This window comes from Amborella trichopoda, chromosome 7, assembly GCF_054954075.1.
Source record: "Amborella trichopoda isolate Santa Cruz 75 chromosome 7, AtrichopodaSantaCruz75HAP2 v2.0, whole genome shotgun sequence".
Classification (NCBI taxonomy): domain Eukaryota; kingdom Viridiplantae; phylum Streptophyta; class Magnoliopsida; order Amborellales; family Amborellaceae; genus Amborella; species Amborella trichopoda.
The window spans coordinates 31708728-31727383 of NC_142342.1; the positions used below are offsets into that span (position 1 = coordinate 31708728).

Genomic DNA, 18656 nt, shown 5'->3' on the forward strand with positions numbered 1-18656 from the left:
AGTCCTCATTATTTGTAGAGAACCTTACAAGTGCAAGGGTATTTGGAAATTATATGTACCACTGTCGCGATGCTTGTTTTAGGCCATAGAGGGATTTATTAAGTTTACAGACTAGGTTCTCCTTCCTTTTTTCCACAAACCCTCGGGTTGGGTCATGTAGATTTCTTCTTCTATATCTCCATTTAGAAAAGTTATTTTGACATCCATCTAATGAACCTCAAAATCAAAATGGGCTGCTATGGCTATAAGGATTCAGATAGATGGAATTTGGCAACAGGGGAAAAGGTATCCTCATAGTTTATCCTTTCTTTTTGGGTGAAACCCTTTGCAACCAGCTTAGTGTTGTATTTTTCTATTTTTCCTTTTGTATTTAACTTTTTCTTGAAAATCTACTTACAACCAATGGCCTTACGTTTCCGAGGTAGAGGTACTAATTCCTACACATGGTTTTGGTTGATGGAAGCATATTCATCTTTTATGACTTCTACTCAGTATTCCCTTTCAGGACAAGACAAGGCTCCATAGTAATTTTTAGGTTCAGAATCAGGATCCTCCCCAACTCTTACAAAGTGTTCCCTTAGATAGACGAATTGTTCTAGCTATAGGGGATGTCTACTGATTCGGTTACTTCGTCTTGGTTTGGGTCCACGTTCACTTTCTTTAGGGAGTTTAGGTTCAGGTTCAAGTTCAGGTCGATTGGAAGTCTCACGTTCGGGTGCTCGAATCACATCCTTGTTTGTGGCCTTCACAAATAAGTCGGCTTGTTTTTTACTAAACCTTGCTACAACGAATTCTTCTTCGAAGAAGTGAGTATCACAACTCTCAATGACCGCTCTTGTTTCAAGGTTGTAGAAATGGTACCCCTTACCATGATCTGTGTAACCAATGAAAATGGACTTAACAGTTTTGGGTTGAAGTTTGGTCATATTTTCGTGTGGTATGAGAACATGAGCTGAGCAACCCCAAACTTTCAGGTGATCAAGGAAGGGAACACGATCTATGAATATTTCTTGAGGAGTAAGTGAGATGGCTTTTGTGTGAGTCCGATTAAGGATATAACATGCCGTTAACACGGCTTCTCCCCTAAAGTCTAGGGAATGACTGGCATGCCCCATCATACTCCTTCCAATTTTCATCATCCTAAAAGATGGATATTTGGCTTTCCCAAACGATCTATCGATATGCATGTCATGTGATGACACATGGATGAGGCGTTGGCCCCCATCTCTGTAGGCTACCATCACACACAAGGGTCACATAGTCCCTCGGCTCACTCATCCGAGCATGTGCTCCTACCTCATCAAAGGCTAACCCATTAGAACCCTTATCGTTTGTTTTTTATGCCCGGGTAACATGGGTTTTTTCCAACCGACTGACCTAGATCGTCAAGCACAAATCGGTATCTGTAAACACTGTTTGCATAGTAAGGTCCACGAGGGTCCACACTCCCACTTGGTTTATGTTCTACTATATCAAATATTTTCATTACAAACACTCATAAGGCCTTTAAAGGCCACATAAACCCAACATATATCTCATCCATTCTCATCAAATTATGCAAGTTACTAACCAAATTCACCATCTCCATAGCCAAAACATTTATAATCACCCCATTATTCAAAGAAGAAACGTCTATATTTTGAATACGATTAGCAGTTTTGTGTATCCTATTTGTTATACAAAAATTCTTTTATTTTTTCCACTGAAGTAACTTATGCTTGACAATAATCAACTTCTTAAACAATCTTAAGCCAGCCCAGCCCATAACAACATTACTTTTCCAAGCATTTCTAACAATATCGCGCACTTCATGATCTTCCAATCATACCATATCCAATCTAAAAGGCCTACGTCCCAAAATAGAGTTTTTAGTTTGAATAAGAATAGTTGTATGGTCCGATGAAAATCTACCCAAAGCATTAACCCTGGCTAATGAAAATTGAGATTCCCAAACCTCATTAATCAAGAATCTATCCAACTTACTCATGATCAAATTATTCTCCGAATTATTTGTCCAAGTAAAAACAATCTCATTTAACAGAAGATCCATCAACAAATTACAATGAATGAAATTATTGAACAACGGCATATAAGAATTGTGAGGGGTATTAGAACTAATTTCATATGGCCATTGAATGAAATTGAAATCACCAGAATTAGCATCAGAATTTTGCCCAATGCTGGCGATGGGTGCACCATTAGTAGAATCAACACTTTCACTCTCACTTAGGGGAAAAAACATGGACGGTTCACAAAAAACCACCCCCTCATCATGAATTCTTGGTTTGATTTTGCAGCAATTTTGGCAGAATGCCTAGTTGCCTGCAATGGGATCTTTCCTTTCGTCTTCCAAACCTGCGTAACCACAGAAACATCCCTACCTACTGAAACCAGAGTTTGCTGAGACTCTAGATCATCTAACACTCCCTTCTTCAACTTTTCTTTCATCTCTTCTAGAACCTCACGTGTGGCCTAATGGAAATCAACTCTCATAACTAAGAACGTCTCCATATAGTCCTTATCTGAAGCTGATAATTGCACTTAATTGTCCTTCCCATTACCAATAACCCCATCAGCAAAAATTCCAGCCACCTGCTCAGCTCCTCCATTAACAAACGCCTAACCACCAACACTATTATCAGCATTATTCAATGCACTAACATCTTTTGGTATATTCCCCTCACCTCCTGCAGGGAATTCTAAAACGTTGGCAGTATAACCCTCTAATACCTCTTGTTCAACCTCCTCTAGTTGCATCAAAGGTGGCACAAATGCAATTTCCTCTCCAAACCAAGCATCAAATTGCTCACCAAAAAGTAATGTACCCGACTCAGATGGTGGAAGTAAACTGATGATTTTCTCCAATGCCATCCGCCACAATAATTGGTAGCCCTTGTTTTTCAGGTGGAGCCCTTTGGCTTGACCGGAACCACCTTTTTATGTGCAGCCTTCTTAAAGGGCAACCATCCTTCCGCCATATCAAACCCCAAAGAGGAAAAGATCTTATCCGCCTGAAACAGAAGATTAGCCAAAGCAAGAATGGCCTCTTCCTTAGTCCAACAGATGGGTTGTAACAACTCACCACCTTCCTTTTCTAAAACCATCTTATTGAGGCAATATTTTTGCATATAGTATCTGCAATCATAGCATTAGAGGCAGTTGGTTCCTTCTCCAACACAAAATTAGCACTGCTTCTTAAAGGTTCCACATCTTTGGTCCCTGAGCAATGACCTTTCTGAGGCTCCCTACTTCCTTCCACATGTATGAGCTCTTCAATCTTCTCTTCATTCAAAGAATCACGTCCCCTTCTCTTAATTTTTGCAAAATTATCATAGCCATCAACAAATTGAGAATCCTCACTAGAATCCAAAAAATGTTTGCTACCATTCAAAATAGAGTCGGCCTTTTTACCCTTATCGTGAATAGAAGTATCCATCATCAAACTTCTTATTCTTAGGTAGCCATACTTGCCTCTTGAAAAAAGGCAGTTTCTTAGAAACAGCAAAAGAGGATTGACTACCTTTCCATCCTCCATGTGGTTGTCCCTGATCTCACAATTTGGTCCACTAAACTCATCATTTTGTACTTTCTGATAAACATTAATTTTCCTCTGCGTAGGAAGCTGGGTCGCTATCTGAGGTGGTACCCCAACTTTTCCATTCTGTACATTGATATCTTTAAAAGATAATTTAAAATCAAAAGCCCCAAGCTTGAGGATACCTTCCTTGGGATATTTCAATCCTCATATTTCCACCAAAAAGACCAAGAATGATAGTTTGTCAGATTCCAATCAATCTTAATAAGACAACCACAAAGATTGGCCACATCTCTAAAAACAGTAGAAGACCGAGCGATGATTGAAATACCAGACACAGCAAGCCAAGCAAATCTTAGTTTGATCATAGAAGTCTCTAAAGTAGGACCCCATTTATCAACAAAATAATCTACACCTCTATACTTCCAAAAGCATTGTGAGACTACTATTGCAGATCTAATAAAACAAATAATTATACCTCCAGAAATGGACCGACAAAGACTAGGAATAGAAGACTAAGTCCTATCCACCCATTTTTTAAACAAACCAATCTCACCAAACACCTTTTTGAAAATAACGATCACCACTGAAAGTAATCTTTTTTCTCGTTCTCTGATGATCTCACCACCTTCCCTGAGAAATTAGACGATCAGGACCTCTTCCTTACATCTTTCTCAATCTCAATCATCCTTATCTCAAATCTCTTCCTCTCTCTATCTCCTTCACGAGGCAATCTCTACTCTTTCTCAATTATCTTCCTCAATCTTCATGCAATCTCTACTCTTTCTCCTTCACGAGGCAATCTCTACTCTTTCTCAATTATCTTCCTCAATCTTCATGCAATCTCTACTCTTTCTCCTTCACGAGGCAATCTCTACTCTTTCTCAATTATCTTTCTCAATCTTCATGCAATGTGACATATCAGAGGAAGCTTCCCTTATCTCTTTCTAGAGAGACAAAGACAAGGCGTGTCTACACAAAATCCATCCCTATTGAAACCCATTGGGGCCCTCCTAATCTGCATTCTCTCGGCCAACATCTTTAAAGAGGCATTTGCCGCCAAGTATTGCAGTACGAACTCATTCCTGGTTTAATATACCAGATGTGTAAAATTTATATACCAATCAGTAATCCAATGAAGAATTTCTCAATTGAAAAAGAGGAGGAGAGGCATTTGTTGCATAAGTTGAACCCATCCCATGGGATGCCTCTTATTGAAAACTAAACAGATAGGCTCTTCCATTTGATTTATGGTCTTAAAACCTGGAAATTGTGTATCGTAAAAAACTGATCGTTTTTTATCCTTAATGAAGTTGATATTTACTTTTATTTGTCTTATCAATTAATCTCGGATATGCTCTCACAGTGAGCGGTTTTCCTTTGAACTCTACTCAGATGACTACAATTCATTTATCTTGATTGATAGAATTCTAGTGGTAATGTTCAAAAAATCGACTCGACTAATATATACTCAGACTTTGGCCGAGGTGAGTCACTCTCCCGGGTTCGAGTAACTCGGGCGAGTTCATATCATACTTTAAAAAAGAATAATGAACGTAAATAAGGTTTATATATAATACAATAGCTAAATTTTACAATAGTAAGGAAGTAGTGTATTGGTAAATTGCTGGTGCCTTTTTTATAAGAGGTCGAGGGCTCTTGCGCACCACTTGAGTTCATTGTTTTTTTATTTTATATGTTTTAATAAAATAAAATACGTTTTTTATAAGAGGTCAAGGCCTCAAATCCGGCCCTTGTGCACCACTTGAGTTCATTGCTTTGTTATTTTATATTTTTTAATAAAATAAAATATGTCGGGATCTTGGCCTCAAATCCCGCCCCTTGCACCACTTGAGTCCATTGTTTTTTTATTTTTTATATTTTTAATCTAATATAAGACGTCAATTTTTTTAATAAAAAAAATAGGAGATCGTGCCCCTGCAGACATGAGGCAGCATCAGCATATGTAATGACCAACAAGCCACTTAGGTGCAATATGAATAAGATTGCGAATAACAATATATAAATAAAATCAGTACGTAGTTCACCATAAGCCGAGTCCGAGTCACCTCGGCCGAGTCCAAAAACCTTGCCCAGTGGACAACATCCAACCAGAACATAAACTCTTGATATCAATTCGAAATCCCCAAAGTAGTCCAAGGTGTTAAAATATTGAACTTGTTCCTTTATGGGTCATTTGGGACCTTGTAACATGTGGTGCGTACTTTTTGTTTCATTCTCCTATAAAACAAGAAGAAATCAAAATTAAGACCACAGTAAAAAGATAAGGACAAAGAATTGGTCAAACATCCTATCCGAAACATTCACAAGTTGCTAGCACTCACCTACCACAACTCTCCCCCATGGAGGTTTCTCATCCTTTTGTTCAACTGTAGGGCAAAGCTCTACTTCTTTGCAGATCACCAATGGCGATATTGTATATATTTTGGGAGGTGAATCTGACTGCTGATTGCCTTGAGGCGGCATTCATGCACAAACCACAGTTTAACGGGCATGTCCCCCTAATTTTGTCACTCTGTTCATTTCGCAGGAAGGGCCTGGTTAATTTCTCGTACATATTATCCTCTGTGATGTAACTTTTTTCTTGTGTTCATTAATAAAAACAAAATGAATAGGGACTCGTTATCCCATTGACTTACCTAAAAAAAACGGCAACCACAATCTTCTATTAAATATGGTTCTTTCCCATTGCATAGGTGCAACGGAATATGCTTGCAACTTCCTCGTTTTCCTGTTATAGTCTGTTATAGATATGTTATTGCATTCAAGTTTATATCACAAAAAAATAGAGCGTATTGAAAAACCCATGAAAATCCAATTCTGTCATATCTTAGCCTGCCAATCCTTTGAATGTGAACTTAACATGCAGTACAATGATTGTATTGACATTCTCTGAAAAGCAAAAGAAAGGAGTTCAAAGGAAAACAAGGGCCAAATCAAGCAATAAAGTTTGGGGCATGCATATGCGCCTCAGCAATCCCAACTACCCAGTTCTCACCTATTAGCATCCTAGCTCCAAATGAAAACATTAAAAAAGGAAAAGTCCAATTAGGATTTCAAATATTTTTTCAATAAGTAAAATTTTGGACCATTTATTCGTTTATGCATGTCAGCTTTGCACATTCACATTATGTAAAAGGGTTTGGAATTTCTTTTCTTTTATAGTTAAAGATTTTGGATTTTTAAACGCAAGGAAAACACCATGTCTTTGCCTAAACCTTTGAAGCTCAAGTAACCATACATTTAGAAGGGATGATACATGTTCGGAAAACGTCTCAGACAACATTTAAATACTATTACTTTTCTCTCTCTTACCTTCGAAGCTTGAATTTATCCCCAATCAAGAGAGAGAAAGTCGATATCTTTAGAGTGGGTCTTTGGCCGGAAACCTGTGACAATAAACCTTCCATGTCCTGCAAGGCAAGAAGGTTATGATCGCAGCTCATTGCAACAAGCTCATCGAGACCAATTCCATAACCATATGGAACCGGTCTAGTAACGTCTTGAGGAGGACTTGGTACTTTCCCTTCACTAGCTGCATGAGTACAAGTGCTGCTTGCCTCCATCGCGTGACCTTCTCAATGGGAGCTTTCTTGGCTGGAATATGGAAAAGTCCAAAGTCATCTGAATCGAAGGGCGACAAATCACCATCTGCCCTCTCCAAAAAAGAGGATACCCTAAAAGATTTGTATAATAATCAGAATACTCCAAAAGAAAGTCAAAGAACACCGAAAGAGAATCAGAGAACCTCAAAAGAATCGAAGTCATGAGCATCTTCTTGCTGAAAACCATTGAACAACGAACATATTTATTCAAGCGAGGCGGGATTTGCATACCACGAAATTTTCGGAACTTGAATAATAATGAAATTTCCCGAACGAATATGAGCCAATAACAATGAAATTTTCTGACCTCATATCTGAGGTTGACGAGCTCAAATCGGAGCGGAGCAGGATATGGTGACTCTGATACCAAGTTAGAGTTCGTGGGAGCATGCATGCACAGACATTGAATGGAGAGAGAAGAAGATAAAACACAACATTTACGTGGTTCAGGCTGAAGCATTACGTCTACGGATCTAAAATCCAACTTGCTACATCTTCACTATTTTGGATGAACGTTTATATCAATAAGCACATCTATATATAGAGGACAATCATACAATTACATGAGATAAATATATTATGATAACTTGAAGACCAAGTAACTTGGTCTCCATCTTCTAGATACCTAACCTTATCAAAAGATATATACATATACATCCATAATGATGTATATCAATATGAACCCGAGATATCCACGGATCCATATCTTAACAAGGAAAATACCATGTCTTTGCCCAAACCTTTGAAGCTCCAGTAACCATACATTTAGAAGAGATGATACATGTTCGAAAAACGTCTCAGACAACATTACATGCACCACATTACATGCACCATGACATAATAGATATATCTAGTATAGGAAATTCTTCTTGTGAAATATTTAAGCAGTGCATTCCAACTCAAATATTTAACAGAATCGTCCATGATTTCAATTACATTAAATAAATGTCTGGTTGGTTAATTCAATCCAGTATAATCTATCAACTCTTCTCACAAAGAAAGGAACAAGGTAAAACTACAGCTTTGTCACATGCTGCCAACCAGATTTATGAATATTAGGACAAAAATAAAATCAAGACCATAAGAAGTTCGTTCCTGTCAAATACCATTGTTCAATACAGTGTTCGCAAACTCAAAAAACTTGAGTTATGGGCATAAGAATGCACAATAAAATGATAAAAAGGGGCAAAAAAAGCACCAAAAAAATTAGTGTTTACTCACCCATTCCATTCAACGAAAACCGGTTCGCAGTAGAGGTCACGGTAGAGTAAGAGTGCTAGGGTTTCTCACCTGTAAATTTCGAATGAATCAATCAGAATTGGGAAAGACCTTTCATTGAAAGACCAATCAATGTGTCATTTTGAGCTTTTGGATGTGTATAGGCATGTCTGATTCATAGGCTTGTGGCTGAAGTGAACCAAAGAGAAAATTCCCCAAAAGTAAAGGAGATCTCAAGCAAAATTCCCAAATGCAGTTAGTTACTACAATGAATTTCAAGGTTCAATGCTTAGGGCTAGAGCTATTTTGGATGAGGACCAATCTTAACAAGGATGGGGTTAAACAGGTTTCTATAGTTTTACCTCTATATCCCAAATGAGTTGAGTTTGATGTAAAAGAGGGGTTAAATTGTTCTAGCCATGAACCCCTTAAGAAACACCTACGATTGTAAACAACTGCATTATGGGCAACTTATAAACAGGCCCCTAATCATCCTCCTTGGTTGAACCCCATTTGAAAACCCTCATTTGGTGGAATAAGAGCCAGATAAATGAGGAGAATAACCCAGTCATCCAATATTAAGAGAAACTGAGGAACTCTATTTCCTTTGCTCTATGTGATTCTCAAGTGTGAATTCTGCCAGTATAATGTTATATCCATAAGTTGAAGAATTCCTATAGTTTATAATGGATTTAGACCTCGCCATAGCTAAGATGTCATTTTATGTACAATAAGTGAGAATTGCAAAATGTATGTTCACAACCTTTTTGTTCCGGCACCCTTCCTGCAGAAGGTGTTGTAATATTTGATTAAAATTGTCTAAAATTTGTAAAACGAGAAATTGTAAACTACGACTCCCTTGAGCTTTGTAGAATTTTTGAACGAAATGAAAAGACATCCACCAGTGAAACCAAGAAAAAAGACATCGAAAAACAAAAAGATGAAATATCAAATAAAAGCTTAGACGCTTAGGTTATATAAATTCTAGTTTGTGTGAAAGGAGGAAGCCCAACTCATTTAACACTGGTGGCAGCCAAAAATTACATTTAGGATGTTTCATAAAACCTTGTGTCCTCTGCCACCATTTCAATAATATGCTCTTAAAACCGTTAATACAATATCCCACTGTAAATAGTACAGTTGCGAGGTTTCTATCTTTTATTTTTACAAAAAGAGTTTGGTTCGTATAAGGTTTTGACCTTAAACAATCAAAGAGAGGTTGCACTTCTAAATCTTGCTAAAGGATGCAATTTCCATGTCATAAGCTTTTACAATAATCTAAAAATTTATTACCACCCCTATTATGAAATTTAAATTTTCAAAAATAGTATAGATCGAGCAAATCTATAAACATTTGAAAATTTTGAAGATTAAACAGTCTTAAAAATGTGCTGCAAGATGCGCCCCTAGTTGAATCTTTGTTTTTGTGAAAAATTGTTTCATGCGCGCTGGACCTCATTTCTACAATATGCGGTCCAGAGGTATAAAGCATCTATCTTAAAGATAGATGCAAATAGGTGGTCCATCTAAAAACAATTGTAACTAATGGTCCAAATGTTTTCTTAATATAATTATTATTTCTAGTTTTCAAAAGAAAAATTCATACTCATGATCTCCATGTTAAAGATTATATATATTCTAAAAATTAGGATCAAATTATATTTGAAAATATATTTCTCGTCAAACCCACATTTCTACAATATGCGGGCTGGCCGCATGCTACCCGCTACCTTTTTTCTCTCTTTTTTTTTTAATATCCATACATCATAAGGTCAAAATGATCAATTGTAAGGATTTTCAACATCAGAATTATCTTTTTGGGTAGATTTTTGAGGTACACCTTACTTATAGTCTTATACCGATATAAGGTTGACACCTTATATAAACCCTTTCCTTTTACAAAAGTATCCTCAAGATTCATGTTTCACAATGTGTTCCAATGCAAAAGGTGCAAGCAAAAAATGTTGCCTTGGCTACCAACATGATGATAAACGAATACACTAACTCATTTTAATTTTATCTGAAATACTACTCTCAATTAGCAGTTTTTAAAAAACAAAAAACAAAAAAACAAAGCAAGGGTAAAATACCAATTCAACCATCTCCTTAGGTTAGGGTTTAGATGCATCCAAGAATGTGCCTACTGTAGTAGATGCACCCTTCTCAAATCCATGTTGGAGATGGATTGAGGATTAAAAAATTCACAAGTCTAAAATTGGTGGTTCTGTATCTAGAACATAATCCACCCTATTTTGAAAGCAAGTAAATTTAATTTTTCTTTTCTACATAGAAAAATTAGTTCCATTAAGTTTTTCAAGTTTAGATAGTTCTGACATGATTAACCTAAATGCCACTTTTAATTTTAGATAATGCCTAAAGGAAAAAGTTTATATAATGTAGAATTATAGATGCACCTAAAAAATCCATCGGAAAAGGTTGTTTTAATTTTGAAAAACTCTCTAATTGATCATCTCAATGGGATGTATGAATTTTTAAAAAAAAAGATTTTGAGTCCCCAAAATAGTGCATCTTGCAACATATTATCTAGACCGTCTATTTTCAAGATTTTCATATGTTTATAGATCTACTTGACTTTAACCATTTTTAGAATTTAAAATTTGATAATTAGATATAAAACTAGATTTTGAGATAATCTTGAGAATGTTTTACACCAAAATTACATGTTATGATAAAATTTGGAGGTGCACCCTCAATTGGATTGTTTAAGGTTGCAACCTTCTAGAACTACACTAGCTCAAAAATTTAATTGTATTTAAGAAAATGATTGCCGACACTCAGTGGGCTGACCTCAACGAAAAATTTTCTCGAACTACTTACATTCGCACTGCTGTGATGCAAGAAACTAAAAAAAAAAAGGCAAAAAAACTACTTTATGCAATTCTTGCACACAGCTAGTTTTTATAAATATATAAATATGTTTTAGCTCTAGAGAGAGAGCCTACAATGATATTTGATATTTTCAACAAAAATAGGGCATAATATAATCACAAAAATGAATTCAAGATCATGAAATTTTCTCAATTAAAGAGACCAAAGCATAGGATAATTATACCGAGCAATGATAATTGTGATGCAAATAGAATAGGTAGATATATCCCTAAATTATAAATTAAGCATGCTACATAAAATGAACAAGTAAATAAATCAGACTAATATGTAGTAAAATATATTTTTTTAGACACTGATTTTCAGAGCAGTTATATCTCTGTCTCTCTCTCTCAAATTTCAGCAACACTACACAATTTCAAGATGTCTTTGGTTTCGATTGCAAAAACACTATTGTACCTCAGACGAGTCACATCTTATATCCAAAGAGAATAATACCCTCCCAACCTCAGACGAGTCACATCTTATATCCAAAGAGAATACCCTCCCAACCTCAGACGAGTCTCGTGAATCCTAAACGGGAAATCCATATAATTGCAGACAAAAAATTTGGATTCGCCACGACTTCCAAAACAAGTAGTCTCACGAACCACGATCTTGTATTAAGATTTCTAAAATGGATAGAGTCAAACAACTTGAAGAATTATGTGTACCCTTGTTCTCTACACGTGTCAATGCGCACAACCAGAAGCCGACCCACTTGACCAAAGGCGCCTTGCTGTCTAAACTTGCACGTGCCCACAACCAGATGCCGACCCACTTGATTCCAATTTTCAAAATTTATGAAGATTATGTTTTGGGTGTGGTTTGCATAAGTTAAGGCCCTAAATTTTCATAGAAATGCCTCTAAATAATCATAGAAGAGCATACCCCTAAATAGTGTGTAAAGATGATTTTTCAACAACAAAAACTCATTTCCATCTTCAATTATAGAATTTAAATCTTTAAAATTGGATAAATCAAATAAATCTATAAAAAAGATCATATAAAATTCCAAAAAATTACCATTAAATTTGATACATATTTATAAAAATCAAATCCCACATCCACCTAATAACTTTTTCATATTTTAAATAATAACTTTTTCACACCCTATGTGATAACTTTTCTATAAATTCATACCAAATTTAATGGTGATTATATATAAACTTTTCCATAGACTCATATCAAATTTAATGGTGATTTTTTAAATCCTATACAACAGATGGAGAAAGGTCTTATAATATCATTACTCATCTATATAACACTTAAATCTATAAGCACTCGAAAATACTAAAAATTAACAGTACAAATAATACATGACCGGATGTACCATATCCCAAACTTGGAACCTTTATTTTTAATATAGATCTCAACATCATCATATCAGAGTTTATATATCTCAACGTCATCATTTCAAAGTTAAACATCAAGACAACCTCTTCTAGTAATTATTGAGGTGCGCCTCTATTTGATTGTTTAAAGCCTCAACAACCATGAGTAAAGTTTTTCCAAATAACGTACAGAACAATCCGTTCATTTAAATCATAAGGTAGAGCCGTCACTAGCCATCCTTCGATCAAGTAAATAAACATTAATAAATCAAAATGAATGATGATGGAAAGAGTTCAGATGCAAAGAGTTCAGAGACAATCGAGTCACAACCATTACTGCATCCAAATAAATAAGATTAACAAATAAAAACCAACACGCACACATAAGAAAAAAAACTAACTCTATTTAGTTATCCACCAATTTCCCACGGGAATATATTTTATCAAATCCAGCCAAAAAAGGCAATTGGCCCATTAGAAAAGGCCGCCGACCAACTATACCAAAAAGAACTAGTTCAAGAGTATTCGATGAGCATGCAATCAAAAGCAGCTCATAATCCCAAAACAAAAATAGAGAATGGCAATATGTAGAAGGGGAAAGGGGGGAAGGGGGAAGGGGGAAGGGGGAGGGGGAATTGTCTTCACCAAATACAAAAAACAAGCACCATGGATTGAAAAAGAGGAGAAAAAATTGCTTAATCGACCTCCTCGATCTTGGGGCCAGCACCACCACCGCTGCTGAAGGACTCACCACCAGGCATATCAGCACCACCAGCAAATGGAGGTGCACTACCAGGCATATCAGCCCCACCAGCCTGATACATCTTAGCAATGATGGGGTTGCAAATGGTCTCGAGCTCCTTCATCTTGTCCTCAAACTCATCTGCCTCAGCCAACTGGTTGTTGTCGAGCCATTGAATTGCCTGCTCAATGGCATCCTCTATCTTCTTCTTGTCAGCAGCATCGAGCTTGGCAGCAATCTTGTCATCCTTGATTGTGTTTCTCATGTTGTAGGCGTAGTTTTCAAGGGCATTTTTGGCCTCTACCCTCTTCTTGTGTTCCTCATCCTCGGACTTGTACTTCTCAGCCTCCTGGACCATTTTCTCAATCTCCTCCTTGCTCAGACGCCCCTTGTCATTGGTAATGGTAATCTTGTTTTTCTGACCTGTGGTCTTGTCCTCAGCAGAAACATTCAAGATACCATTGGCATCGATATCAAAGCACACTGTGATTTGGGGCACCCCACGAGGAGCAGGAGGAATGCCAGAGAGCTCAAACTTCCCAAGAAGGTTGTTGTCACGAGTCCTGGTCCTCTCTCCCTCATATACCTGGATCAAGACACCAGGCTGGTTGTCTGAGTAGGTGGAGAACACCTGCTCCTTCTTTGTGGGAATGGTCGTGTTACGGGGAATCAAGACAGTCATGACACCACCAGCAGTCTCAAGACCAAGGGAGAGAGGAGTAACATCAAGCAAGAGGAGGTCTTGGACCTTCTCATTGCCCTCTCCACTGAGGATGGCAGCCTGGACAGCTGCACCATAGGCCACAGCCTCATCTGGGTTGATGCTCTTGCAGAGCTCCTTCCCATTGAAAAAGTCTTGGAGGAGTTGCTGGACCCTTGGGATACGGGTCGAGCCACCAACCAAGACAACATCATGGATGGTGTTCTTGTCCATCTTAGCATCACGAAGGCACTTCTCAACTGGTTCCATACACTTCCTGAAGAGGTCCATGTTAAGCTCCTCGAATCTGGCTCGGGTGATGGTAGAGTAGAAATCAATACCCTCATAGAGAGAGTCAATCTCAATGGTGGTCTGGGCGGTGGATGAAAGGGTACGCTTGGCCCTCTCACAAGAGGTCCTCAATCGACGGAGAGCACGAGGATTTCCACTGATATCCTTCTTGTGTTTCCTCTTAAATTCCTGAACGAAGTGGTTCACCATCCTGTTGTCAAAGTCCTCACCACCCAAGTGGGTATCACCAGCAGTTGACTTGACCTCAAAAATTCCCTCCTCAATGGTGAGAAGAGAGACATCAAAAGTGCCACCACCCAAATCAAAGATCAATACATTCTTCTCACCCACACTGGTTGCCTTCTTGTCAAGACCATAGGCAATAGCAGCAGCTGTGGGCTCATTGATGATACGCATGACATTGAGGCCAGCAATGACACCAGCATCCTTAGTGGCCTGGCGCTGGGAGTCATTGAAATAGGCAGGGACTGTGACAACTGCATTCTTAACAGCAGATCCTAGATACGCCTCAGCGATCTCACGCATCTTCATCAGGACCATGGAGGAGATCTCCTCTGCCGCAAACTGCTTATCCTCACCCTTGTATTGTACAACAATCATGGGCTTGTCACCAGGTCCTGGGATGACCTTGAAGGGCCATAGCTTGATATCACTCTGGACTGAGGCATCAGAAAACCTCCTGCCAATCAAACGCTTAGCATCTGCATGCAACATAGAAAGGCATCAATGTTAAGTACGATGTAAATACAATCTCTACAGTATCTATCAAAGAAGATTTAACAGAGCTAAAACATGCAAAAGTATTGCAAGCATTGAACAACTTAAAAATAATTGTTGATTCACAAGTATACTGAATACTGATAAAACTTTACAACTGGAAAATAAGTGTGCCATAAGCCTTGTAAATTTTACAAAAACTAGGAAAGGAAAGTTTTTCAACAAGGAAAAAATTTCAAGTTAGAAATCTTGAATTAAGAACTGGCAAAGGAGATTTTCAACTCAACAAAAATAGGAAAAAACGACTGTAAGAAAAGAACTTCAAACTCAACCTATGGCACTTACAAGTTGTTACAGAAAACAAACTACAGAAACATTTTTAAAAAACAAACATGCCCAAACCGGCCTCCACCTACTTCTTCAAAGCACTGTAACAGGGGGCTCATTGCTTTGGGTTTAAGCTCAAACAAGGAAATAGAGATGTATGAAAATCCAAATCGAAAAATAGCTACAGGTCAAGGATACATAACTGACGAGGACAAGACTTTTTTTAAAAGAAACTGACAAGAAAACAACATTCCAAATATAATTCTAAAGACAAACATCAGGCAGAATCTATCTTTCTAAAAACAAAATACAAAAACAAACGAGACAAATTCACATTGCCCAAATAAATAAAAAAACAAGTAAACGAACACCAAGTTCACAACATCATAAAAGGCACATTCCTACATGTCAAACATATCACATCACTTTAAAATTTTCAAAAACAGTACTTACAAAAAAACAATAAACATTGTTATTATCTTACATGGTACATGCAAAACTGAATATTCAACAAGTATAAGAAATTAACCAAAACATGCACATATCAAAGAATCAAAGTTCTACAGCAAAAATTATTATGATGACTAGTTAATCAAAACACATGGATCTGATCAATAAACAATTACAAAACAAGTGAGAAATCTGTATTAAAAGAAACAAAAGAGAAGGCCTTGTAACACAAATTGCATACTTCAATTAAATAACTCCTTGATGTTATATTTCAAAATCAAAACAGCCAATAATCAATAAACAATAATGACTGCTGCTTAAACAATCCATTACATAACATGAATCAATCAAGACGGCATAATAGGGAAATCTCTCCAAATTTTTCAATGGCTAGATTCACCCTATAGCATTGCTTGAGCAAAATAAACCTTCAGATAACCAAACAAATGGCATAATCCACAGATCCATAGCCTCATTGCAAAAAAACCTAATCAGAGTTCATTGTTCCAAAACCTGAAGCATCCTAGAACACAAAGATCTACACCAAAGAAAGCGGATCTGATAGAGTTTCAGAGATAGATCACAAACAACTAAGCAAAACACGACTACAGAATCATATTTTGAGCTAGCATCCATCTCAAAAGACGAACCTACTACACATAACCTAAAACACATAGATCTATGAATAAAACAAGGATCCAGGTTACAGAGAAAGCTCAGAAAAACTCACCGAATACAGTGTTAACTGGGTTCATGGCAACCTGGTTCTTGGCAGCATCTCCGATGAGCCTCTCTGTATCAGTGAAGGCAACGTAAGAAGGGGTAGTCCTGTTACCCTGGTCATTGGCGATGATCTCAACTCTATCATGTTGCCAGACGCCGACACAAGAGTAGGTGGTACCAAGATCGATACCAATGGCTGGACCCTCTCCTTTACCCGCCATTGAAGAAACTCGAAAACCGGAACAAATACAGAGAATAATAGAGCAAAAACGCAAAGAAAGCGAAGAAAAAACACAACAAGAGAAGAGAAAACCCTAAATTATCAGATCTGAGATGAATGCCTGGGGTCCTGGCTTTTATAATGAAACTCCCGAGTTCTGGGTTCGAGAATGTTCGAAAGGGATATTATTGGCCGTCCATCTCTTGCAGATGGACGGTGGAAGACGTGTAAAAAGCACTTTCTTTCTCTAACCCTAGCGAATCAGAAGCATGTTTGCCCCCAGCACACCCATTTGACCGAATTGGCCGAACCCTCTGGAAAAATCTAGAATGCCCTTTTCCTTTTCGTAAATGATAACCGCGTCCTTTCTTATCGCGTGCCTGCGGTGGAACTCTCGCCGAAGCATCTAGTCAGTCGGCTGACCGATTACTAGATAGCATTTTAATTCTTCGGCAGGAGTATACTGTACATATTTCATTAATCAATAAGTTCATAGAAAATGGTTTTGATAGGATTGCAGCTCTATCAAGTAAAGTCTCATTTCATAACTTATCAAAAATTACAAGTCAAGTATTAGAAAATTTTTATATCAATCATTTTGGCTTAAACATTATGGTTGTGAAAAAAAATGAGCTTTCAAACTCTAAAAATAATATATATTGTAACAAATTATTTAGATTGTCCATTTTGCCCTAAAAATAAGTGTTTATATATCCGTGATATTAATATCATTTTTTGAATTTCGAATTTCATTATTGATGTTGGAACTTGATTTTAGAGCCATCATAGATATTTCTGTTGCCGAGAGTGCTTTGTGGACGAAGATTTAAAGTAAGGGTTTCTTTCATTTTTATGAAGCCTAGGCCTTATAGAAACATCATCCTAAATTTATTTGGGGAGGGTTTCTTTAATCCTAAATTTTGACCCTATAAAAATTAGTCCGTCTTTGTTAAATCTTGTGACAGCATCTTTTTTTTGTTGAGGTAATCTATGAGTTGAAGAGTTTACCTCTCAAAAAATTTGGGTCTTAGAATTGCTCTAAGTTTGAGTTTTATGCTAGGAAGTAAATAACAGTGTGATCCCTCGGTAACATAGAAACTTTAGTATTATTATATTCCTAACTTTCGGCCTCGGGTGAAATACATAATTCAAAATAATTAGTTAAAAAAATAATAATATTCCTAACTTTAGTTGAGAAAATAATTAGTTGAAAATACATACGTAATCACTTTATGCACAAAATCCCTTCAACCAAATTATTTGGAAAGTGATAAACATGAAACAGCAACATATTAAATGAGGGAAATGTAGCATAGGAAAGGTTGATACTTAGCTTAATTAAGGAAATGCCATTTTTCCTATTTGTTAAATGGCAATATCAGTAGCTCATTTCTAAGTTTTAACATACAAAGAGAGGTCTAATTTTTAATTATATAAAAAGAAAATACTTCGATGCAAGTTTCCTATATAACACAAATAGATTTGTATTTAATCATTTTTTTTACTTTTTAATTTGAACGAAAGTATAACGCAATAGAAATGGCCCTAGGTAAATACTAAAATAATGGATACTTTTATTTTGAATGCTATTATTCTCCATAAAATTAAGGAAATTTATCAAATTATATATAAGAGATCCATATCTTATCGATATTTCATATTTAATTTCAAAAAAAACCATCAATGTCTGAGTTGCAATCATAGTTAGCAAGGCGACATAAAAAACAAGATTTTTTCAAAAAAGGGTCATTTTATTATAATACGTTTTAAACTGCATTACTTTGAAAATATCAAGAAAAAACATGTTATTTTTATAAAAACGTTAAAAAAGAATTTTAATGATTTTTTCAAAAAAAGCTGATAAAA

The 18656-nt window shown here is 36.6% G+C and overlaps 1 protein-coding gene and 1 long non-coding RNA gene across 2 annotated transcripts; both read right to left on the reverse strand.

The window, feature by feature from the left end:
- Positions 1-6763: 6763 nt before the first annotated feature.
- On the reverse strand, positions 6764-9030 carry LOC148781344 (uncharacterized). Its single transcript, XR_016058764.1, has 2 exons — positions 8383-9030; positions 6764-7233 (listed from the first exon to the last, which is right to left on the reverse strand). It is a non-coding gene; the product is annotated as an uncharacterized LOC148781344 (long non-coding RNA).
- Positions 9031-12983: 3953 nt separating this feature from the next.
- On the reverse strand, positions 12984-16900 carry LOC18426511 (heat shock cognate 70 kDa protein 2). Its single transcript, XM_006833156.4, has 2 exons — positions 16578-16900; positions 12984-15054 (listed from the first exon to the last, which is right to left on the reverse strand). The coding sequence occupies exons 1-2, from the start codon at positions 16789-16791 to the stop codon at positions 13295-13297; spliced, it is 1974 nt and encodes a 657-aa protein (XP_006833219.1). The 5' UTR covers positions 16792-16900; the 3' UTR covers positions 12984-13294.
- Between the last annotated feature and the right edge of the window lie 1756 nt (positions 16901-18656).